The 24,340-nt window shown below is 36.6% G+C and overlaps 1 protein-coding gene and 3 pseudogenes across 5 annotated transcripts; 3 read left to right on the top strand and 1 right to left on the bottom strand.

Moving 5' to 3' along the window:
• Positions 1 to 1,773: 1,773 nt before the first annotated feature.
• Positions 1,774 to 8,970, top strand: LOC107871023 (annotated as a pseudogene).
• A 785-nt stretch (positions 8,971 to 9,755) lies between these two features.
• On the bottom strand, positions 9,756 to 13,735 carry LOC107871025. Of its 5 annotated transcripts, none has more exons than XM_047400015.1 (5): positions 13,502 to 13,735; positions 11,738 to 11,844; positions 10,948 to 11,001; positions 10,296 to 10,386; positions 9,756 to 10,197 (listed from the first exon to the last, which is right to left on the bottom strand). In XM_047400015.1, exons 2-5 carry the CDS (start codon positions 11,771 to 11,773, stop codon positions 10,133 to 10,135), a joined length of 246 nt encoding a protein of 81 aa, XP_047255971.1. In that variant the 5' UTR covers positions 11,774 to 11,844; positions 13,502 to 13,735; the 3' UTR covers positions 9,756 to 10,132. The 5 variants fall into 5 exon arrangements, 3 of the variants coding, with proteins under 3 accessions (XP_047255971.1, XP_047255970.1, XP_047255969.1); XM_047400014.1 differs by having other exon boundaries at positions 11,738 to 11,831; positions 13,494 to 13,734; XM_047400013.1 differs by having other exon boundaries at positions 11,738 to 11,838; positions 13,494 to 13,732.
• A 657-nt stretch (positions 13,736 to 14,392) lies between these two features.
• On the top strand, positions 14,393 to 17,540 carry LOC107871989 (annotated as a pseudogene).
• Positions 17,541 to 22,184: 4,644 nt separating this feature from the next.
• LOC124889006 overlaps positions 22,185 to 24,340 on the top strand; it is a 2,311-nt pseudogene continuing 155 nt past the window's right edge.

The raw sequence follows: 24,340 nt of genomic DNA, 5'->3' as shown, positions 1-24,340 counted from the left end.
TAACAAAGAAAACAAATTCTCCTTACTTCTGACAATTTTAATCTGCAACGAGTACAAGTAAACCATTAGATAACATTGTAACGATTCCAAGTTAGAGAATAATGAAGATTATATAGAGATGTATGTGAGACCTATATATTTCTTGTCTTAAACTTTTAATTTCACACACATATTTCTTGTCTTGAACTTCTAACTTCATATAATAATATTATTATATAAAAACAAGAATTAATTCTAGTTAATAAGATGTTGGTCATTTGTTTGCAATATGTTGCCTTGATATTATTGTAAAAACTTTATTTACTATTATGATGATTTGAATTGTTTAGTTCAAGTTTGAAAATATATTTGATAAAAAATTAGATAATCTCTCTTTTTTCCTTTTTAATATAAATTTTGAGTTCTTTTTTTTCATACAAAAAAGTACATATTTATATAAAATAGAATAAAAAGGCAAAATTATATAATATTTTTGTGTATATGTACACATTTAAGTTTCTATTAAAATTTATTTTTGGATCACTAATTTTATTAAGACATATTAAAAAAACTTATATGTTAACAACAAGAAGTAGTGTGCTATACCTGTAAGAGTGAATACTAATCAAACTCAACGTACTATGGCATATCAAGTAGTGTTATACCTGTTAACCAAAAAAAAAAAAAGTAGTGCTATACCTATAAGAGTTTATTATGATAATTTTATCAAGCTGTAATATTTCTTTTTAATTTGCTTTCAGTTAGGTTTTCTTTGAGTAAGGAGGTTGCGATTTTCCAAGTTGTACAACTAACAATCAACGCTTTTCATCTGTTTTGTCTATGTGACATTTGTGTAGGATGTGACAATGACTTTCTTGTTACTATGAACACGTTCGAGCCAACGAAAATCAAAAGATGACATGATTATCATTGGATCTTCAGTATTGAGAAATCTGAATTTCAGCTATGTGTAATTGTTTATGTGTGTTTTAAGAGAGTATAATCACTTTTAAATTTCTATTCTCGCTGCGAAAAAAAATTAGGATCTAGTTACAAAGTTTATTAATAATTTATTGTTAAATAGTTTGTGACTAACAAGATCTTTTGACAATATGTTGCAACTGCTAAGGTTTGTGACCCAAATTCTGTTGATCCGACCCTGAAAAGGTGCGACCCATGTTTGTGATTTTTTGTGGGTATGGACTTGTATGTTTTTGGGCTTAGAATTTATTTGTACGTATATATTATATAAGTGCATTTAGTGGATCGTTTTTGTTGTAACATAAAATTATGACATTGAAACTTTTGTCTCCTGATTGTACTCTTCTCCATTACAGTGAATTCCTCTGTCTCTGCCTATGGTTTTTCCTGTCAAGGATTTCCACATAAATCTGTGTGTCTTCTTGTTTTCTCTTGCTTTGTCGTATTGCTTATTCTGTCCGAACATAACAACAACTATATCGTAAACTTTTATCATTTCATAATATCTTTTGGTGTTACCAAATTCCAAACTTCTTGGCATGTTTTTAAGTATTCCCTTTTTTCAATTTATACGACTCACTTTTCTTTTTAGCAAGTTCAAAAAATGAATAAGCATTTCTATATTTAGCAACAATTTAACTTTAAAATGCATATTTTACCTTTAGTTAAATAATTTATAATCGCACAAATATCAACAATTTATTTTATACAATGATTTTCAAACAAATTCTTCCTTAAATTGTGTGCCAAATTAAACTAGATCACATAAACTGAGGATGAGGCAGTAGAAAAGTCAAAGACATGAACTGAAAACAAAATAGTAAGTCTTCCTCTGTTGCCTCAATTATTCAACTTAGTCAGCAAGACTAAGTCTTCTTGTTAGGTGAAAAGTCATACTCATGTAAAGGAGAAAAAAGGACAGTTTTGATTCTTAATACACCCTCAGACTTTCTGGAAAAGGGATAGTTGTACCTATTACAAGTAAAACCACTGCAAAAAAAAAAAAAAAAAAAGATACAGAAGAATCGCTTTGCAAATTACTCTTTGCATTCAACAGGTAAAAGATAGTTGTTAAATATTTGATTTGAAGATAGAAAGATTTATCATATCAAAATTCTTAAAATCATTTTTGTTGTTCCTTGTTTTGCTTTGTAGATTTCAGAAATGGAGATTGGCTTAGCAGTTGGTGGTGCATTTCTCTCTTCAGCTTTGAATGTTCTCTTCGATAGGCTTGCTCCTCATGGTGATCTTCTCAACATGTTTCAGAAGCATAAGCATTATGATGATGGGCTTTTAGAGAAGTTGGAGGACATTTTGCTTGGTCTTCAGATTGTGCTAAGTGATGCAGAGAATAAACAGGCATCAAATCCACTCGTGAGGAAGTGGTTGAATAAGCTTCAGCGTGCTATGGACGGCGCTGAAAGCCTATTGGAAGAAGTCAATTATGAGGCTTTGAGGCTTAAGGTGGAAGGTCAACTTCGAAATCTTGCAGAAACAAGTAACCAGCAAGTAAGTGACCTCAACTTGAGCTTGAGTGATGATTATTTTCTTTACATAGAAGAGAAGTTGGAAGACACCATTAAAAAATTGGAGGTGTTGGAAAAGCAGATCGGTCGCCTTGGCTTACAGAAGCATTTAGATTTGGGTAAGAAACTAGAAACTAGAACGCCTTCAACTTCTTTGGTCAATAAATCCAAAATCCTTGGTAGAATGATTGAAAAAGAGCGATTGATTGACTATTTAGTGTCTAAGGAGGCAAGTGAAAAAAAATTGACTGTTGTCCCTATTGTTGGAATGGGGGGCATGGGCAAGACAACACTTGCTAAAATTGTTTACAATGATAAAAAGGTGAAAGATCATTTTGGCTTGAAAGCTTGGTTTTGTGTTTCTGAGGCATTAAAGGGTTACTTCAAGAAATTGGATCATTTGACTTAAAGGATGACAACAATCTTAATAAGCTACAGGTAAAATTGAAGGAAAGCCTAAAGGGAAAAAGATTTCTTGTTGTCCTTGATGACTTGTGGAATGATGACTGTAACGAGTGGGATGACTTGAGAAATCTTTTTGTAGAAGGAGCTATGGGAAGTAAGATCATTGTAACTACCCGTAAGGAGAATGTTGCCCGGATGATGGCTAGTGGGGCAATCAACGTGGTGACTCTGTCTAGTGAAGCCTCTTGGGCTTTATTCAAACGACATTCTCTAAAAAATAGGGATCCCGAGGAGCATCCAGAACTTGAGGAGGTTGGAAAACAAATTGCAGACAAGTGCAAAGGATTGCCTTTAGCTCTAAAGGCAATTGCTGGTATTTTATGCTCCAAATCTGAGGTGGATGAGTGGAAAGAGATTTTAAGAAGTGAAATATGGGAGCAGAATTTGAATGGTATATTACCAGCGTTGATGTTGAGCTACAATGATCTTCCTGCACATTTGAAGCAATGTTTTGCTTATTGTGCTATATATCCCAAAGATTATCAATTTTGCAAAGAGCAAGTTATTCGCCTGTGGATTGCTAATGGTCTTGTACAGAAGTTGCATTCTGATAATCAATACTTTAACGAGTTGAGATCAAGATCGTTGTTCGAAAGGGTCCCAGAGTCTTCTGAAAGAGATGGAAGGAAATTCTTAATGCATGATCTTGTCAATGATTTGGCCCAAATTGCATCTTCAAAACTTTGTGTCAGGTTGGAAGAGTGCCAAGGATCTCATATGTTGGAACAAAGTCGGCATATGTCGTATCCAATGGGACTAGGTGGTGACTTTGAGAAATTGAAACCGCTCTCTAAGTCAGAGCAGCTGAGGACACTGCTTCCAATAAAAATCCAGCGCCTTTTCCCCCTAGGCTAAGCAAAAGGGTGTTGCATAACATACTGCCAAGTCTAAGATCCTTAAGGGCCTTATCATTGTCACATTATGCGATTGTGGAGCTGCCAAATGACTTGTTTATCAAATTAAAGCTCCTGAGATTGTTGGACCTTTCTCAGACGGAGATTAATAAGTTGCCCGATTCTATCTGTGCATTGTATAACTTGGAGACACTTCTCTTGTAATCTTGTACATATCTTGAGGAGTTACCGCTGCAGATGGAAAGGCTAATCAACTTGCGGCACCCTGACATAAGCAACACTTCTCGCTTGAAGTTGCCGCTACATCTGAGCAAGTTGAAATGCCTACAAGTGATAGTTGGAGCCAAGTTTCTTTTAGGTGGCTCCTGTGGTTGGAGAATGGAAGATTTGGGTGAGCTACATAACTTGTATGGATCTCTATCAATTCTAGTGTTGCAAAATGTGGTTGATAGAAGGGAAGCTCAGAAGGCAAACATGAAGGGGATGAATCATTTTGAGAAGTTGTCGTTGGAGTGGATTGCACGTGATGCTGACAATTCTCAAACTGAAAGAGACATACTTGATGAGCTACGCCCACACACAAACATAAAAGAACTCCAAATCTCCGGATATAGAGGGATGCAATTTCCAAATTGGTTAGCTGATCATTCGTTTCTTAAGCTGCTATTACAATTGTCTCTTAGCAACTGCAAGGATTGTTTTTCCTTGCCAGCACTAGGACAACTTCCTTGTTTGAAATTCCTTTCCATTAGAGGGATGCATCGAATAACAGAGGTGGCGGAAGAATTCTACGGTAGTCCGCCCTCCAGAAAGCCTTTTAACTCTCTTGAGGAGCTTGAATTTGCAGAGATTCCTGAGTGGAAGCAGTGGCACGTACTAGGGAACGGAGAGTTTCCGCACTTCGGAAACTTTCCATTAAAGATTGCCCCAAGTTGTTGGGGAAGTTCCCAGAGAATCTTTGTTCTCTAGCAAAATTGAGAATTTCAGGATGTCCTGAACTCAATTTGGAGACACCCATCCAACTGTCAAGTCTAAAAAGGTTTGAAGTTGTTGGTTCTCGTAAGGCTGGAGTTGTCTTTAATGAAGCTGAACTGTTTACATCCCAACTTGATGGAATGAAGCAGATTGAGGAGTTAGATATTAGTCATTGCAACTCTCTTACCTCCTTGCCTACTAGCACTCTGCCGAGTACCTTGAAGAAAATAAGGATAGAGAGTTGCCAGAAATTGAAATTGGAGGCACCAGATAGTAGTAAGATGAATTCTAACATGTTTCTGGAGTAATTGAGACTGGATGAATGTGATTCTATATCATCACCTGAGTTGGTTCTAAGAGCACGCAATTTGTGGATACTGAGTTGCAAAACCTTACTAGGTTTTTGATTCCTAATGGGACTGAAACACTCGATATTAGCTGGTGTGAGAATCTTGAAATACTACTTTCGGTGACATGTGGGACCCAGATGACGTCATTGGACATCCACGATTGCAAAAAGCTGAAGCGGCTGCCAGAATGTATGCAGGAACTCCTTCCCTCTTTTAAGAAACTGCAGCTGTCTAGTTGTCCAGAAATAGAGTCCTTTCCTGATGGAGGATTGCCCGTCAATTTACAACTCCTTGAGATCATCTATTGTGAGAAACTGGTGAACGGACGAAAGGAGTGGCGTCTACAGAGACTCCTCTCTCTCAGAGTGTTGTACATCTACCACAATGACAGTGATGAAGAGATTGTTGGTGGTGAGAATTGGGAGCTGCCTTGCTCTATTCAAAGTCTTAGAATAAGGAATCTGAAAACATTAAGCAGCCAACTTCTAAAAAGTCTCACCTCTCTTGAATCTCTATATATTTGTAATTTACCTCAAATTCAGTCACTGCTGGAACAAGGACTGCCCTCCTCCATCTCTAAACTGACCATCAATGATTGCCCTAATCACCAATCAGTTCCCGAATCAGCACTGCCCTCCTCCCTCTCTAAGCTGACCATCGAGGATTGCCCTAATCTCCAATCCCTTCCAGTAAAAGGGATGCCCTCCTCCCTCTCTAAACTATCTATTCGCTACTGCCCATTGCTCAAACCACTCCTAGAATTTGACAAGAGAGAGTACTGGTCAAAAATTGCTCATATCCCTGTAATATATATCCATGGAGAAGTCATGTGATGATGAAAACAAATTGCTCTCCGACAGATGTAAGTTATTCTTTTACTGCACTAGTTTATTTTTTTTCCCCTTACCTCCCGTTGCTTGTTTGTTCATTATTTTCCTTTTTTAAATATTTAGGCAGTGCAAATTGTCTATCGCCACTCTGAAGCCAATGGATTCTCAAGTATTTTTGTGAAATCAAATCTAGGTGATGTTTCAACACGTGATTTTTAGGAAACAAATTTCACTCTTTTTCTTTTTTTTTTTTTAAAAAGCAGGAAACATAATTTATGTCCATAAGTTCTAAAAACTATTAAAAATAACCAAAAGTTATGACAGAGATTTGAACTAGATAATTCGTACCTCTAAAAATGTAGCACAAAATTTTCTTAAAACTACTAGTAATGAAATTGCCAGCTTTTACAATTTGTCAAATTACAACTAGTTATGAAGATCTATCAATGCAAAATAAATTAATAATAACAATGGTAGTGACTAGCTGTTCTTTAATTTGCTCCAGAAAGTTGATAGCTTAGCTTAACACTAATGAACTAGTAATCTGTTACCATGGACATATGTGTTTATTGTCTTTGGAGATTCATCTCAGTATCCATTCATGTATTCTTGTTATGTATCTCATTATTCATCTTACTTGACTATTAATATTCTTGTGAAGACCTTGTCTTGTCTATTAACCTATGTTCTCCCTCAAATATTGCAGAATGGAAATTATTCTCCGTCATGAAAGTTGTTACATGTAAGTGAACACATTTTTTCATTTCAGTAGCTTTTTGTTTTTCGTCCAGAGATGAAGATCGTGCAATTGGAAACACTAATTACTGTCTGGATAACCTGACAGTTATATTTGCAGGAGTTGTTCGATCGATTTGCAGAATCACTAAGAAGTGCACAAATGCTTGAATATGAAATCACTATTTCACAATCAGGTAGTATGTTTTGACTATTCCCTGTAATTTAGACTACATTAAAGCAAAGATTTGAAGGAAAATTTTCATACTCAGTTCTTTTTCATTCGGATGTACTTCATTCGGTATGCTTTAATATCTAGATAACTTGACAGTTTATTCTGTGGAATTTGCCTTTTCTTGCCTATTAGCTTGATTTAGCATTTGATCATTGGCATTGTAGGAGTTGTTCAATCGCTGAGCTGCATATATATCATTGACGTAATCTCCAATCGCTTGCAGAACCAGCTTCCATGTCTGAACTATGTATTTCCAACTGCCTGTTGCTCGAACCACATCTAGAATTTGAGAAAGGGATTATACTTGTCATAAATTGCTTATATCTCGTACATCGAGATTGGTCGGGAGCACCTGCAATGATCAAAACGATTGGTGCTCTATAAATGTGAGTTGTTCCGTTTCTTTTTCTTTTCAGTAGTTTTTATTTTTTGTTTTTTCTCTTTGCTTGTTTACTAATTCTTTTACATAGTGAAATCTTATAGAGCAGTGTGTAGCGTCTATTGCCACTGTGAAGCCGGGAGATCATCTTCAGATTAGCATGAAAAATGACAAATAAAAGGTAATAGTTTGCATCTCCAGAAATTTTTATACATTGTGAAAAAAAAGACCTTTTTTTATCATTCACAATGCGTTGATATGTCATCCCCGATGTATAAGTCTTTTGAAATATGTGTCATTTTTTATTTGAAAATGCTAAAGATAAAATAGATGTACCGTTGCAAATACGCCTGCCTGGTTCATGTAGCTTGACGTTTCATCAAATAATTCTTGTTTTTCTCCTTTTCCAGTTACTTGAGAAAGGAGGATGTGATTTAGAGCTGCACATGTCCACCCTTGTGCTTTGGTAACGTGTAGAATCTTAGTACCTATATGTCAAAAATACAAGAGATTGTTTCCAGATAATTTAACATCTAAAAGAATCAGAACAATGAATATCTTTCCTCAACTAATAGCAAGTTTTAACTCTTTTTTTTCTTGTTCAGGATTTCGGTAACAACATTTTAGCTCAGTTGGTGAAAGGAAAGACAATCACCTCAAGTGTGATCTGCCAGGAAACTGTAAGTGAAGTGCTTCTCTTTTGTGTGGAATTTGACAATATCGGGACATTCTAGCTTGAACCCTTTGGATAGACTCCACAGGATCAACAACCATAGTGCACGGAGTGTGGTAGAATTCCTCAGCATGGCTATTCAGGAATCATGTGACGCGGTGAAAGGTTTCCCATTGGGGTTTCCGATCCCCCAGATCTCCACTTGCTTGTGGAATAGGGGAGTTACTTGCTATTAAGGTGTCAAGGCGGTCGAAGGTCACAAGTGGAAGCAACCGATGCTTTGATCATTCAATTGACTCCTCGCTGTCATGCGGGAAAAAGCAGGGGTTTCGGTTGGTTTTACCTACTATTGGATTTTTTCAGATCAATTCTTCGCTGCAATCTCTTTGATCCACCCAAATTCTGTAAATCTTTAGAATTGACAGCATAACCAAGAAAGAGCCATCTCTTATTAAATCTTCTAGTCTTAGATGCATATAAGCTTTTCAAAATATGATAGTCTTACTTAACACGTATATTGCAATCAAATGTCTAGATAACATGATAGTAAGTTTGGATTTCTTCTTTGTTTGTCTATCAGTTTGATTTCGATGTTGACCTGTTGTCATTGTAGGAGTTGTTCAATCTTGTCTTCGCTGTCTTAAATCCATCAATTCTTGGAATCGCAGGAAAGAGCATGAACTGTCAGAAACTATGCAATCAAAAACTGAACCGATATGGAACATACGGCTCTAATGAAACCCAAAGGTACATGAGAATAAAAGTTGTTTAACGTAGCACATAAACGAACATGTTGTATATTGTGGTAATAGATTATAAGGAAAGATTTTGCTTTTTCATTGTTAGGATTTTGACGAGGCTCAACAATTATTTGGGAAGTAGAACGTTTTGTAGGTGTCTCTGCTCAAGTTGTAGAAGCTTTAACTAGTATTTTATTCTCATGTTGGATTGGACATCAGGGACTATGGATGTGATAGCTTCTATTGTTGGCTTTTGGTTTCCGATTAGGCCTGCGCGACTTTAAAATGTGTTGCAAGATCTAAGGCTAACTTTCAAATATATTAACAATCAACGGCTAACTTTCAAATATATTAACAATCAACGGCTAACTTTCAAATATATTAACAATCAACATCTTTCAAGTGTTTTGTCAATGTGATATTTGTCTGGGATGTGACAATGACTTTCTTGTTACTCTAAATATGTCTAAGCCAACGAAAATCAAAAGATGACATGATTATTATTGGAGTCCAGAGCCAAAAAGGCTAATTTTTTGACCAAAAATTTCATAGGAGACTTGATTTGGAAAGAAACCAAAGGGGACAAAACGTTGTTGGTGAGCGATTTGCAAGTCGCCTGGTGTCCAGTGATTTCCAAATCATCGCTGGAACCAAAATCACCGGACACCAAGCAACTTAAAGATCTAATGGGAAGTCTGTTGAAGCTTTCAATGGTATTTAATCTTGTGTTGGTTTGAATGGGAAAGACAACGAAGTGTATCCTGTTCGGAATGAATTCCAGGTTAGATAAAAATATAGGATTTACTCATGTTCAGTTAATTTTGAGGATTTCTTCTTTGTTTGTCATTGTAGGAGTTGTGCAATCTCGTCTTCGTTGTCTTAAAGTCTGCCAATTCTTGGAATCACAGGGAAGAACATGAATGGTTAGAAACTACGCAAATCAAAAATGCAGATGAAGATTTGCTGCACTTGGATTTGATTGGGAACAAATTATTTCGAGATTAAACTACTAAATGAAACAAAGACAACTCAATTTGGTATAAACTATGAGTAGGAATGACCTTAACATCCGCTAACATGCTAGCATTCCCTGAATCTATTCCATTTGGAGAGCACAGATTGCCAAGACAACTAGGATCAATGGCGCCAAGGTGTCCCGACCCTCTTAACCTTTCTCCACTTACATACCGAATATTTGTATGCAGTAAGGTTCAAACTCAATGATGTGTGCTGACCCACACATTACATGCTGCTGCACTCACACCACTAGACTAACAGACAACAGACCAACATATCAAAAGAAAGAACAGTCGAAGTTAGTTTTCAAACAACCATCAATGCTAATCAAGTACATGACCAACAAATATATATGACTATAATGGTTGCAAATCAAACACACGAGGTTGATCATTAATGTCGTTGATTTTCCAATGCAAGGTCGTGCCATGTATCTCCAACTTGTGGAGCCTCTTGATCTGCAAAAGGATGCAATTCAATTATCCAAGTATCAGAACTGATAGGGAAAGTAGTCAGCATGAAAAGAACCAACAAACTAATCTGTTCCGTAACTCACTGAATGTAAGATTCCTGATATCAAAACTCAATAGAATGTGAGCACACCAGGAAATATCTAAATTACATCCATGTGCAAGTGTTCCTGATCTCTGCTTATGCCAAAACCCATTTCAGAAATAACCCAACTATAGCATCAAGTACTCATTAATATTCCATCAAATGATTATAAGCAAAATCCACATGATACTAGCTGAATGATGTATATTGCAAGGGGTTTAACATCACAGAGAAAAAGTTAGGGAAGCACTTCAGTACACACCAATCATGGATGAACAGAGGCTAGATTAAAATTTAGGGAATGTTATCACACGTTTGCACAACCTACTAGAGAAATATCAGAGATGACTTTTTTCAGATTTCTTTTCAAAAAGAAATGTAACCACATATGAAGTACTTAACCAAGGAAATTTTGTGTTAAAACGTACTCCTATCTAGGGCACTGCAACACTTAACAAAAAGGGGCCAAGAGCTAGAAGCCACAAAACAGCTACTCACTTTACAGGCATTTTGTTCTAACATAACATGGCGATATTTTAAAGTCTTAACTTGTGAGATTTTGACTTCATATTTCATACCCAGACCAACAATTAAGTAATAAAGCATATCAACATTCAATATTTCCCAAGCGTATGAATACAAGTAATACTTACTTGAGTCTTCGTTGTCATCTGTCTTTGGAAGTAGTACAGGTGGTAAAGGGAGATCTGCGGAAAAGGATGAATTAAAAGCACCATCAGAAAATTCTAACATGTGTCAATTCTTAAGTAGTTAAGCTACAAAGATACATGGAAAATGGAAAAATAAAAAAGAGAAAATTTTAAGACGATAACAATTACTCCCTCCGTTTCAATTTGTTTGACCTACTTTCTCTTTAATCCGTTTAAAAAGAATGGCCATTTTCCTTTTTTAGAAACTCTTTGATTTCAATTTTCCACATGGCGTGTTTAAGACCACAAGATTAAAGGGCATTTTGGTACATTTGACATAACTTTAATTTAAGACCACAAGATTCAAAAGTCTTCTTTATTTTCTTAAACCCCGTACCAAGTCAAAACAGGTCAATCAATTTGAAATGGAAGGGAGAATTATATAACTAAATTAAGATAAGTATGTGATTTGGAAAACCTCTAGCCTTAGAGAATTTTTAAGCCTGCCAATACAACAACAACAAACCCAGTATATTCCCATAAAGTGGGGGGGGGTCTGGGTAGGGTAAAATGTATGCAGTCCAAACTGCTACCAGGTTTGATGCACAGACTTAGTGTCTCACTAGCGAAATCGAGTGCTGCCTAGTTGAGGCAACACATCATTATCTTTGACCACACTTGAGAGCTTAAGCACGCTGAGGGTAAGCAATTGATAAGATTGATGTAGTCGACTTCAACTAAACTGGTACTGAAGCATAGAGGAGTGATTATGTTAATTGAATAAGTATCATACCATCAGCGGGCAGAGTATCTCGCATCCATTCTTCATCCACAATATCTATGAGGACTCCCAAGCTGAGAATTCGCTCTGCCATGCTTTGTTTTCTCTATATGCTTATCCATTTAAAAGATGAAATCTCTAGTTAGATGAGAAAAAAAACTTAAACAGGGCAATCCACATCTATGCAAAAATTTATCAAATTGAAGTCCCAAAATAGTCCCTTCGGACTTAAGTTCAAAATCATCACTCTTCTTTCACTTGAAGCACTAAAATAGTCCTTATTGTTTGTAAAACTAGTGCACTTTTAGCCCTTTTCCAAAAAAAAAAATGTCAGCTTTTAATGAAGAGAAAATGATTTCATCTCCGAAGAAAAAAAGAAGTCAAAGCTGAATTAAATACTATGCATTACAAACAGCAAAGTACACTTTTATTTTCTTCAAAGAACAAAGAACAATAGAGATGATCAGCAACGTTCATTTGGTGCTCTTGCTTTGTTGCATTATCCAACTTGAATTTGGTATATACGAAGCAGCAGATAGAGTGTCCATATTCACAAATGTTTCCATATTCACAACTTCTAGATGCTGGTATCGCTAGAATCATCAATTTACTTAAGAATTAGAATAGACTACTCAATTTGATATTTGATATGCAGTGTGAATAGAAATGGATGAGATTCATATGATACCCGATAGAGATTCAACTCAAAATCATATGTACTTATTTCCTCACCGTGGTTAACATTAGAGAATCTAAAGAGAGAGCACAATTTTTTAGAATCAAAAGAACCTCAGCATAACAAAAAGTGATTGAGTTAACTACAAATGAATAAACAATAGACCCTCTCAAGTTGCTATCATAACTGATGAGTGCATTGAAAACATATAGCAAATTGCGCACAACTTAAGCAAGAATTTCAAATATTGTACAGCATTACACTGTAAGTGGTAAAGACATCTGATGGGCGGTGTGAACATAAAAAGATGAGATTTTTATGATACCCGATAAGCATTAAATTTGGAATCATATACTAACAACAGCTAACATAAGAGAATGTATAGAGAGATCCCAAGTTTTTAGAATCAAAAGAACCTCAAACAATTAGCAAAGAACAACTGATAATACTACTCAAGCATAAACACCAGACCCTCCAAGTCACTGTCAATGATAAATACAGGGAAAAAATATTGCAAACTCAGCACAACTTAAACAATAATTTCAAAAATCTGCTAGCCTAGTCAGATAATCTCCTAGAAACAAAAATACAGGTAAGAAAGAAGACTTAACAGAACTTTAGGCGATGAAGTAAGCAAACTGAGTTCATACAGATAACAGAGCAATGCAATCATGATGCTCTCTCCAAAAACAAAAAAAAAAAAAAGGACCCCCTGTCGTCCTCTGTCCAAAAGTATGTGCCACTTTTCGCTTCTCAATATTCAAACATCACGAACTTTGACCGACTTTTTAAAATCCATCTATTTTTCACTTCAACTGACAATCATATCTAGTTCAACAATAAATAATAATCGTAATATCCATAAAACAAAATTTCTTCTGAATATTTAACTTCAGAGAACAGTTAAGAAAAATTTCTTCTTCTTTGTGCTTCAATTCACTCATTTATACCAATAATTCCAAGCAGTTAAATTCTTAAAGGTTAATAGAATTAGCCGATTAGCAGTAGCAATGCTTAGGACAGAAATTGAAGATGAAGCAGATTAGCAGAAGACTTGTAAGAATGAAATCGAGAAAAAACAAAAATTCTTACCTGTTGACTGCTGAGAGCAAAAGCAAAAATCGACTTGGGTCTCTTCAGTTTTCAGCAAAATCAAGCTTGAATACTGATGTTTCAGCAAAAATAGACTTTGAAGTTTGAATACTGAGAGAGACTGACTGACTGAGAGTCGAGACTCGAGAGAGGCTGATTGCGATGTCTTCGAACCGATGTGAAAATTGAAAACTAAAAGAAGATGAACATGAATGAAATGAAACCCTAAGCCTAAGTAAAGTTGCTAAGTCTCTAAGTAGTAATACGGGTTGGGCCGTTTGGAAATTGGGCCTTCAGAGTTTTGGGTTGGGCCGGTAGACGGGTAAGCCCTAAGTATTGGATGTAGTGTGCAACTATGCATTTTTTATCGGGTTATCGGGTGACCCGATAAAAATTAAGGAAACCCTAGGCCCGAACCGATAACCCGTTAGTGGAAATTGTTAAACCGACAACCGATTCAATAATGAAAAAAAACGACCCGTTAACCCGATAAAGTAATTATCGATTCGGGTTAATGGTTTGAACCGAAATTTGCATAGCCCTAATTAAGACTAGTCATTGCACTAGTAGCGTCTAAGAGCCTGCCGCTTTAGTACCATCTCCTTTTTTACCAGCGGCTGCCCTGTTAACCCTTTGCGGTATTTGCTTCCTAGCTAGAACTCACATAGCGCAAACATAAATGAGAACTAAACATAGTCTGACTCCTTAGTGTACAGAGAAAGAATAAGCTACTTCACTCGAGAAGAAGAAATACGCTAAACATATTCATGATATTATAGGCCAAGTAACAAACACTATAATGAGATGTGAAAATGACCTTTATCATTTTATTTTTGAGTCCCTCAAGTGGGCTCCAAGTACCCTTCCTCTCTTGCCTCAATTATTGAATTTTGAAAATAATGAATAGTAGAAAGGATGACAATAATCTTAATCGGTTACAAGTCAAATTGAAGGAAAAAGTAAATGGAAAAAGGTTTCTCATTGTTCTGGATGATATGTGGAATGACAACTACGAAAAGTGGGATGAATTGAGAAGTCTTTTTGTACAAGGAGCTGCGGGAAGTAAGATCATTGTAACTACACATAAGGAGAATGTTGCCCGGATGATGGGTAGTGGGGCAGTCAACGTGGGTACTCTGTCTAGTGAAGCCTCTTGGGCTTTATTCAAACGACATTCTCTAGATAACAGGGATTCCAAGGAACATCCAAAACTTGAGGAGGTTGGAAAACAAATTGCAGACAAGTGCAAAGGATTGCCTTTAGCTTTAAAGACAATTGCTGGTATTTTACGCTGCAAATCAGAAGTGGATGAGTGGAAAGACATTTTAAGAAGTGAAATATGGGAGCAGAATTTGAATGGTATATTACCAGCGTTGATGTTGAGCTACAATGATCTTCCCGCACATTTGAAGCAATGTTTTTCTTATTGTGCTATATATCCCAAAGATTATCAATTTTGCAAAGAGCAAGTTATTCACCTGTGGATTGCTAATGGTCTTGTACAGAAGTTGCATTCTGGTAATCAATACTTTAACGAGTTAAGATCAAGATCGTCGTTCGAAAGGGTCTCAGAGTCGTCTGAAAGAGATGGAGGGAAATTCTTAATGCATGATCTTGTCAATGATTTGGCCCAAATTGCATCTTCAAAACTTTGTGTCAGGTTGGAAGAATTCCAAGGATCTAATATGTTGGAACAAAGTCGGCACTAGTCCTATTCAATGGGACTAGGTGGTGACTTTGAGAAATTGAAATCACTCATCAAATCAGAGCAGCTGAGGACATTGCTTCCAATCGATATCCAGGACCTTTGGCTTAAGCTAAGTAAGAGGGTGCCGCATAACATACTGCCAAGGCTAACATCTTTAAGGGCATTATCATTGTCATGTTATAGGAATATGGAGCTGCCAAATGATTTGTTTATCAAATTAAAGCTCCTGAGATTTTTGGACCTTTCTCAAACATTTATAAAAAAGTTGCCCGATTCTATCTGTGCATTGTATAACTTGGAGACACTTCTCCTGTCATCTTGTTATCTTCTTGAGGAGCTACCGCTGCAGATGGAAAAGTTGATCAACTTGCGGCATCTTGACATTAGCGACACTTCTCGCTTGAAGATGCCGCTACATCTGCGCAAGTTGAAAAGTCTCCAAGTGCTAATGGGAGCCAAATTTCTTTTAGGTGGCCCCTGTGGTTGGAGAATGAAAGATTTGGGTGGAGCACATTACTTGTATGGATCTCTATCAATTTTAGCGTTGCAAAATGTGGTTGATAGAAGGGAAGCTCAGAAGGCAGAGATGAGGGAGAAGAATCATGTTGAAAAGTTATCATTGGAGTGGAGTGGAGTGAAAGTGATGCTGACAGTATTGCCGATAATTCACAAACTGAAAGAGACATACTTGATGATCTACGCCCACACACAAATATAAAAAAACTCCGAATCTCCGGATATAGAGGGACACAATTTCCAAATTGGCTATCTGATCATTCGTTTCTTAAGCTGCTAGTACAGTTGTCTCTTAGCAACTGCAAGGACTGTTTTTCCTTGCCAGCACTAGGACAACTTCCTTGTTTGAAATTCCTTTCCATTAGAGGGATGCATCGGATAACAGAGGTGACGGAGGAATTCTATGGTAGTCTGTCCTCCGAAAAGCCTTTTAACTCTCTTGAGGAGCTTGAATTTGCAGAGATGCCTGAGTGGAAGCAGTGGCACGTACTGGGGATCGGAGAGTTTCCTGCACTTCAGGACCTTTCCATTAAAGATTGCCCCAAGTTGTTGGGGAAGTTGCCTGAAAATCTTTGTTCTCTGACGAAGATGAGAATCTCAAGATGTCCTGAACTCAATTTCGTCCTGAAGTTGCAACTCTCTTACCTCCTTGCCTATTAGCACTCTTCCGAGTATGTTGAAGACAATATGGATATGTCGTTGCCGGAAATTGAAATTGGAGGCACCAGATAGTAGTAGGGTGAATTTTAACATGCTTCTGGAGGAATTGAGACTGTTTGACCCAAGAGCACACACTTTGTGGATACAGTTGCCAAAACCTTACTAGGTTTTTGATTCCTTATGGGACTGAAACGCTCTATATTGGGTTTTGTGAGAATTTTGAAATACTTTCGGTGGCATGTGTGACCCAGATGACATCATTGAGTATTTGGAATTGCAAAAAGCTGAAGCGGATGCAAGAAAGTATGCAGGAACTCCTTCCATCTCTTAAGGAACTGAAACTGTCTGGTTGTCCAGAAATAGAGTCCTTTCCTGATAGAGGATTTCCCTTCAATTTACAACTCCTTTGGATCATCGATTGCGAGAAACTGGTGAACGGCCGAAAGGAGTGGCGTCTACAGAGACTCCCCTATCTCAGAGAGTTACGCATCCATCACAATGGCAGTGACGAAGAGATTGTTGGTGGTGAGCATTGGGAGCTGCCTTGCTCTATTCGTAGTCTTGAAATATGCAATCTGAAAACATTAAGCAGCCAACTTCTCAAAAGCCTCACCTCTCTTGAATCTCTAGATATTTGTAATTTGCCTCAAATTCAGACACTGCTGGAACAAGGGCTTCCCTCCTCCCACCATCGAGGATTGCCCTAATCTCCAATAACTTCCCGAATCAGCGCTGCCCTCCTCCCTCTCTACGCTGACCATCGAGGATTGCCCTAATCTCCAATCTCTTGCAGAATCAGTGTTTCCCTCCTCCCTCTCTGAGCTGACCATCAAGGATTGCCCTAATCTCCGATCCCTTGCAGAATCAGCGCTGCCATCCTCCCTCTCGACGCTGACCATCGAGGATTGCCCTAATCTCCAATCTCTTGCAGAATCAGGGCTTCCCTCCTCTCTTTCTCAGCTGACCATCAGCGATTGCCCTAACCTCCAATCCCTTCAATAAAATGGATCGCGTCTTCCCTCTCTAAACTATCTATTTGCAGCTGCCCATTGCTCAAACCACTCCTAGAATTTGACAAGGGGGAGTACTGGCCAGAAATTGCTCATATTCCTGAAATACATATCGGTGTTACAAAATTTGTCCACGGATCAGAATGCCTGTGATTATTATTAAAAAACAAGCTCCCACAGATGTAAGTTTTTCTTTTTCCCCAGTGGTTGTTTGTTAAATATTTTCCCTTGTTAAGCTGTTGGGTGAAGTTTTGTGTTTGGTCATAGTTTTTGAGAAACATATTTCACTTTTTAAGGAAAAAAAACCATAAAATATAATTTATACCTACAAGTTCTAAAAGCTATTAAAAATAGTAATGATCAGGATTTTGGTAACAATATGTTCTTAGCTCAGTTGGTGAAAGGAAAATAAACTTTCTTCGTTAGGAATTGACAGCTATTTCATGAATGTGAGTCTAGTTTTTGCCTAAATCATAGTAAAAGACTCCTTTTCACCATTCTTGTAGTGCTAAATTTTTTCGTTGTTTTACATTTGTCTCTTCGCTTGAAGTTTCTTGCAATAGCAAATCTTGTATTCTTGAAGATTCCTTGAGCAAGGAAGAGGTGCTCCGGGGTAAATGATTGTATTCAATCAGTGTCGATTAAGGTCTTCCTTCATCCTTCTACATTCTGGTAGTCATTAAGTTCCCTATCTCTGAATTATGTATGTACGACGTCCATTGCTTGAACCATGTGTAAGGATCGTTGGTAAACTCATCTGAGGATGAAGTTCATGCTACTGGGAACAACACTTCGGATAACCTTCCAGTTATTTTAAAAAAAATTCTCCTTGCTTGTTTGTTAGCTAGTTTCAGTTCCTTGTTATTAATGCAGGAGTTGTTCAATCAATTTGCGGAATCATTTGGGAGGGCATGAATTCTCGGGAAAATAAAATCTCTAATGCACAATGAGGTATATTTTGCCCATTCCCTGTAAGAAAACTGCATCAAGCTTGGAAAGCAAAAAAAAATATTGAAAGAAGATTTTCAAACATTGTTCTTTTTTTCATTAAGTAGTTTTATTCGTTGATCTTCGACGTTTCAACAACATGGCATTTGTGGATTGGAGATTGAACATAAAGACAACGGCAGTAATAGCCGTCTATTTTGACTTACTTGAGATGAAGCATGACTTGCTGCAATTGGAACATACACCTCTAACAAAGAGGTACATAGAAAAAAGTTGTTTAATGTAACACACAAGAGACGTATTGTACATTATGGTTATTGTAAATATATTACATTTTCATTGTTAGGATTTGGACAAAGCACTCAAAATTATCTGGGACGGGGAAAGCTTTGCAGGTCTCTTCTCAAATTGAGACGGGAAATCTGTTGAAGCTTTCAATGGTACTTAATCTTGTGTTGGTTTGAATATCAGAACAAGGGAAAAAACAATGAAGTGTATCCTGTTGGGAATGAATTCAAGGTTAGATAACAAATACTCATGTTTCAGTTACCAAGATGCTTATATATGTGGTATAGTAGTTCATTTTACTTGCTAGAAAACATCATCTCTTATTAATTCTTCTAGTTTTAGCGGATGCATATAGCCTGTTCAAAATATGACGCAGTCTTACTTAACGCGTCTATTGCAGTGCAATGTCTAGATATCGTGACAGTTAATTTTGAGGATTTCTTCCTTGTTTGTCATTGTAGGAGTTGTTCAATCTTGTCTTCGTTGTCTTAAAGTCTGTCAATTCTTGGAATCACAAGGAAGAACATGAATGCTTACAAACTACGCAAATCAAAAATGCGGATGAAGATTTCCAAACACGCGGGTTCTTTTTCAGCACACATCTGTTTCCACTTTGCCTTCCTTGAGATGATGCATGCCTTGCTGCACATGGAACATACAGCTCTAATGGAACCCAACATTCCATGAGAATAAAAGTTGTTTGATGTAACACATAAAAGAACATGTTGTACATTATGGTTTATAAATATATTGTTATGTGGCCATATAATTTGGTCAAATCCTTGAAGATCTCTTGCAAGATTTTTACTTGGAGCCAAAGTTTGATTTTGTGGTTGGAAACTTTTATATGAAATCATCCATGACATCTAATACTTGGAAACCAAGAACTTCCTTGCTATTTCTTAGTCTGTATTTTGTAGTTTTAGCAAATAAACTTATTGCTGCTAACTGTTGTCAATAAAAGAATGGTGTATTGTACCCTTTTCAGGACAGTTATGTTTTATTAAATGATTGGATGTTTATTTGTTATGTCATTTCCATATCGATGCTATCAGGTTGAGGTTGTGTATGTTTCTTGCTCTTCATATTTGTTAATCTGAGAATCTCCTGGACAATATTAGCCTCTGCTATTGCTAAATGTTAGGATCGAAATAATCAAGTGTCATGCGGAAGCTAGCAAAGCAAACCTTGAAAGACACCACATAAGAAGATAAACGAGATATACACCAAAAGAGACAATAATTTAACGTGGTTCGATCAATCGACCTATATCCACAAAACGAGATGAGCAATCCACTATATAAAAGAGAATACAAAACTGTCAAGACAGACAACTCACATCATTCACTCAGAAGAAAAAGCGGTTCACACAAATGATACCAGAACACTTGTGTCTCACAAAGTTTTCCCCAAACAAAACTCTCAAACCCCTAGGACTACATTATGGATGCTACAAAACAAAAAGAAAGGAGAAAAACTCAATTATGGTAAGAAAGTCGAGACAAACATCAACAGTGAATCAATTTCTTCAAGAGTTTCCATATAACCTTTTTTTTTGGCATAATACATAAACATGTCCTTTAACTTGACATCAAATTATAACTATGACCTTTAACTTTGTTCGTGTACAAGCAGACTCTTTAACTATACAAAAGCTGAATAAAAAAATATTTCAATCCTACCTGACAAAATGACTGATTACACTCAAAATGACATGTGGAGGAGTAAAAATTGGAGCCTCCAATAGTAAAATAAAGTGCTTAAATGACTGTTATACTCTTAATGAATCGTTTATATATATATATATCCCCTTTCTACAAATCAAATTCCACTTTATTTTCTTTTTATTTTCTCCAACAACTCTAAAAAAAAATTAGAAAAAGTAACCCAATTAGGAAATGTACAATCAATTATCTAGTGCTCTTTTGTTTCTCCTTAAGACGATGGTGTATGCTTCATTTGTATATCCGAAGAGCTAGAAATTGTAAAAGAATTGTGCCGATTTCATATTAAATGACTTCTATTTTGTGAAGCTTCAATGGAAAATTTCAATAATTTTTCCTTAATTGAAAGAGAATAAGAGATGGAGATTTTGTAGGATTTTCATTGGATTTCACATCTTCTTCTAAGTGACCTTTCAATTTTCATCGGACTTGAATGTTATTTTAATGAAGACAACCTTTAATGAATTATTTTTTTAAAAGAAAATTTTAAACAGTACATATATTTGTGATGGTGGTATTAAGTTTTTTTTAACATCTAAAGTCTACGTGTATCTTTTTAATTAGGTGGCAGCATTTGATTGGAGTACTAGTTCACGTAGAAGCGATATTCACGCATATGTATTGCATGATTAAAGTGTTTTCTTTTGTTCAACTTTTGTATGGTTAAATGATCTTCTTGTACACTGGCAAAGTTAATATCTAAAATCTACGTGTATCTTTTTAATTAGGTGACAGCATTTGGTTGGAGTACTAGTCCACGTAGGAGTGATTGAGTTTCATGCATATGTGTTGCAAATTGAAGTGTTTTTTATTCAGCGTTTGTATAGTTAAAGGGTATACTTGTACACTGGCCAAGTTAAAGGTAATAGTTATAATTTGATGTCAAGTTAAAGATTGTGTTTATGTATTATGCCTTTTGAAAAACTGCCTTAACAAATACTGGACCTGTTTTGCAAGAGCGATTGTATAAATGAGCCATACTTTTAATGGATGATGTAAATGAGCAATTTCTGATACTTTGATTCCATATTTGAGCCTTTTCTCTTTATTTTAATTAAATATGTGGACCTCTAGAAAGATGACACATGGCAAAGTTGTTTTCGAAAAATCACCGTTAACAAGTAATGACATGGATGAATCTGTTTTGTAACAGCAATGACATAAACGAGCTTCGATAGCATATTTGAGCCTTCGGAATTCTAAAACGTATTCATGAAGTGCCGTTGGAATTGTTATTAGCATTGGGGTAGCGGTAGCGGTGGATATAATTAGAATAATAGAGGTGTTAGGTTTTGTAGCAGCTGACAATAGTAGTTGATAGTGATATTGGTTGTCAATGGTTGTTGTGATGGTGGAAGTGGGTGGTGGTGGTGATTGATGGTGATATTGATTGTCAAATATTTGACATTTTAAATACCGAAATACTTCTCAATATCAAGATGATTCTTTGTTTGTCTTTACAAATATCCGATATTTGACTACAAAAATTGACATTACTTGTTTATGGGATTATTCTCGTCTTTATAAATATGATTCAAGATTGTATTTGGCATTATAAGAACATCTCCCTTAAAATCTAATTACAAAATATAACTTGATTTAAAATTTTTTAAGCAAAGTAAATGAAATTAATGTTTTAAACGCTGATTTAAATGAAAACATTATCTTTTAAGTTTGATTTTGTGGAGACGAGTTTGACAAGAGAGTTAATCGTTTTTTTTTCAAAGCTTCAATTGCCATAACAATGGAGATTTGGGGACATGGTTGTTCTAAAGAGAAGCGAAGAAGACATTTTAAATAACTGATAAATTTAATTACACGTGGCACTTTTTAATTGATGGTTGCAGTCATTTTTTTAAATTTAAGTGATGCGGAGAACAAGCAGGCATCAAATCGAGATGTGAGCCGGTGGCTTAATGAACTTCGTGATGCTGTGGACGGCGCTGAAAACTTAATGGAAGAAGTCAATTATGAGGCTTTAAGGCTTAAGGAGGAAGGTCGACTTCGAAATCTTGCAGAAACAAGCAACCAGCAAGTAAGTGACCTCAACCTGAGCTTGGAAGACACCATAAAGGAGAAGTTGGAAGACACCATAAAGGAAAAGTTGGACGACACCATTGAAACGTTGTAGGATTTGCAGAAGCAAATTGGTCATCTTGGCTTAAAGGAGCATTTTGCTTCGACTAAAAGAGAAACTAGAACACCTTCAACCTCTGTGGTTGAACCTGATGTCTTTGGTAGGTAGAATGAAATAGAGCGATTGATAACGTCTGAGGCAAGTGAAAAAAATCTGACTGTTGTCCCTATTGTTGGAATAGGGGGCGTGGGCAAGACAACACTTGCTAAAGCTGCTTACAATGATGAGAAGGTGATAGATCATTTTGATTTGAAAGGTTGGTTTTGTGTTTCTGAAGCATATGATGCTTTAAGAATAGCAAAAGGCTTACTTCAAGAAATTGGCTCATTTGACTTGAATGTTGATGACAATCTTAATCAACTACAAGTCAAATTGAAGGAAAAACTAAATGGAAAAAGGTTTCTCATTGTTCTAGATGATGTGTGGAATGACAACTACAGAGAGTGGGATGACTTGAGAAATCTTTTTGTGCAAGGAGCTACGGGAAGTAAGATCATTGTAACTACAAGTAAGGTGAATGTTGCCCAGATGATAGGTCGTGGGGCAATCAACATGGGGATTCTGTCTAGTGAAGCCTCTTGGGCTTTATTCAAACGACATTCTCTAGAAAATAGAGATCCTCCAAAGGAACATCCAGAGCTTGAAGAGGTTGGAAAACAAATTGCAGACAAGTGCAAAGGATTGCCTTTAGCTCTAAAGGCAATTGCTGGTATTTTATGCTGCAAATCAGAGGTGGATGGGCGGAAAGACATTTTAAGAAGTGAAATATGGGAGCAGACTCTGAATGACGTATTACCAGCGTTGATATTGAGCTACAATGATCTTCCTGCACATTTGAAGCAATGTTTTGCTTATTGTGCTATATATCCTAAAGATTATCAATTTTGCAAAGAGCAAGTTATTTTCTTGTGGATTGCTAATGGTCTTGTACAGAAGTTGCATTCTGGTAACCAATACTTTGATGAGTTGAGATCAAGATCATTGCTCGAAAGGGTCCCAGAGTCTTCTGAAAGAGATAGAGGGAAATTCTTAATGCATGATCTTGTCAATGATTTGGCCCAAAATGCATCTTCAAAACTCTGTGTCAGGTTGGAAGAGTGCCAAGGATCTGATATGTTGGAACAAAGTCGGCACTTGTCCTATTCAATGGGAGAAGTTGGTGACTTTAAGAAATTGAATCGGCTTTCCAAGTCAGAGCAGCTGAGGACATTGCTTCCAATACAAATCCAGTACGTTTACCTCCCTAAGCTAAGCAAGAGGGTGCTTTATAACATACTGCCAAGTCTAAGATCCTTGAGGGCATTATCATTGTCAGGTTATGGCTTTGTGGAGCTGCCAAATGACTTGTTTATCAGATTAAAGCTCCTGAGATTTTTGGACCTTTCTCGGACAGAGATTAAAATGTTGCCTGATTCTACCTGTGCATTGTATAACTTGGATACGCTTCTCCTGTCATATTGTAGATATCTTGAGGAGTTACCTCTGCAGATGGAAAAGCTAATCAACTTGCGGCACCTTGACATTAGCAACACTACTTGCCACTTGAAGTGGCCGCTACATCTGAGCAAGCTGAAAAGCCTCCACGTTCTAGTGAGAGCTGAATTTCTTTTAGGTGGCTGCTGTGGTTGGAGAATGGAAGATTTGGGTGAGCTACATAACTTGTATGGATCTCTATCAATTTTAGAGTTGCAAAATGTGGTTGATAAAAGGGAAGCTCTGAAGGCAAAGATGAGGGAAAAGGAACATGTTGAGAAGTTATCATTGAAGTGGAGTGAACAGGGAAGTATTGCAGACAATTCACAAACCGAAAGAGACATACTTGATGAGCTACGTCCACACACAAAAATAAAAGAAGT

Source organism: Capsicum annuum, chromosome 11, assembly GCF_002878395.1.
Source record: "Capsicum annuum cultivar UCD-10X-F1 chromosome 11, UCD10Xv1.1, whole genome shotgun sequence".
Taxonomy (NCBI): Eukaryota; Viridiplantae; Streptophyta; class Magnoliopsida; order Solanales; family Solanaceae; genus Capsicum; species Capsicum annuum.
The sequence above is the reverse complement of the archived record's forward strand: the minus strand, read 5'-3'. Positions and strand labels throughout refer to the sequence as shown.

Coding starts and splice junctions, on each gene's coding strand:
- LOC107871025 (XM_047400015.1), bottom strand. CDS start 11,773: ATGAAGAATGGATGCGAGATACTCTGCCCGCTGATG. Junction 10,387..10,947: donor AGATGACAACGAAGACTCAA/GTAAGTATTACT, acceptor TGGCATAAGCAG/AGATCAGGAACACTTGCACA. Junction 10,198..10,295: donor TATCAGGAATCTTACATTCA/GTGAGTTACGGA, acceptor ATCCTTTTGCAG/ATCAAGAGGCTCCACAAGTT.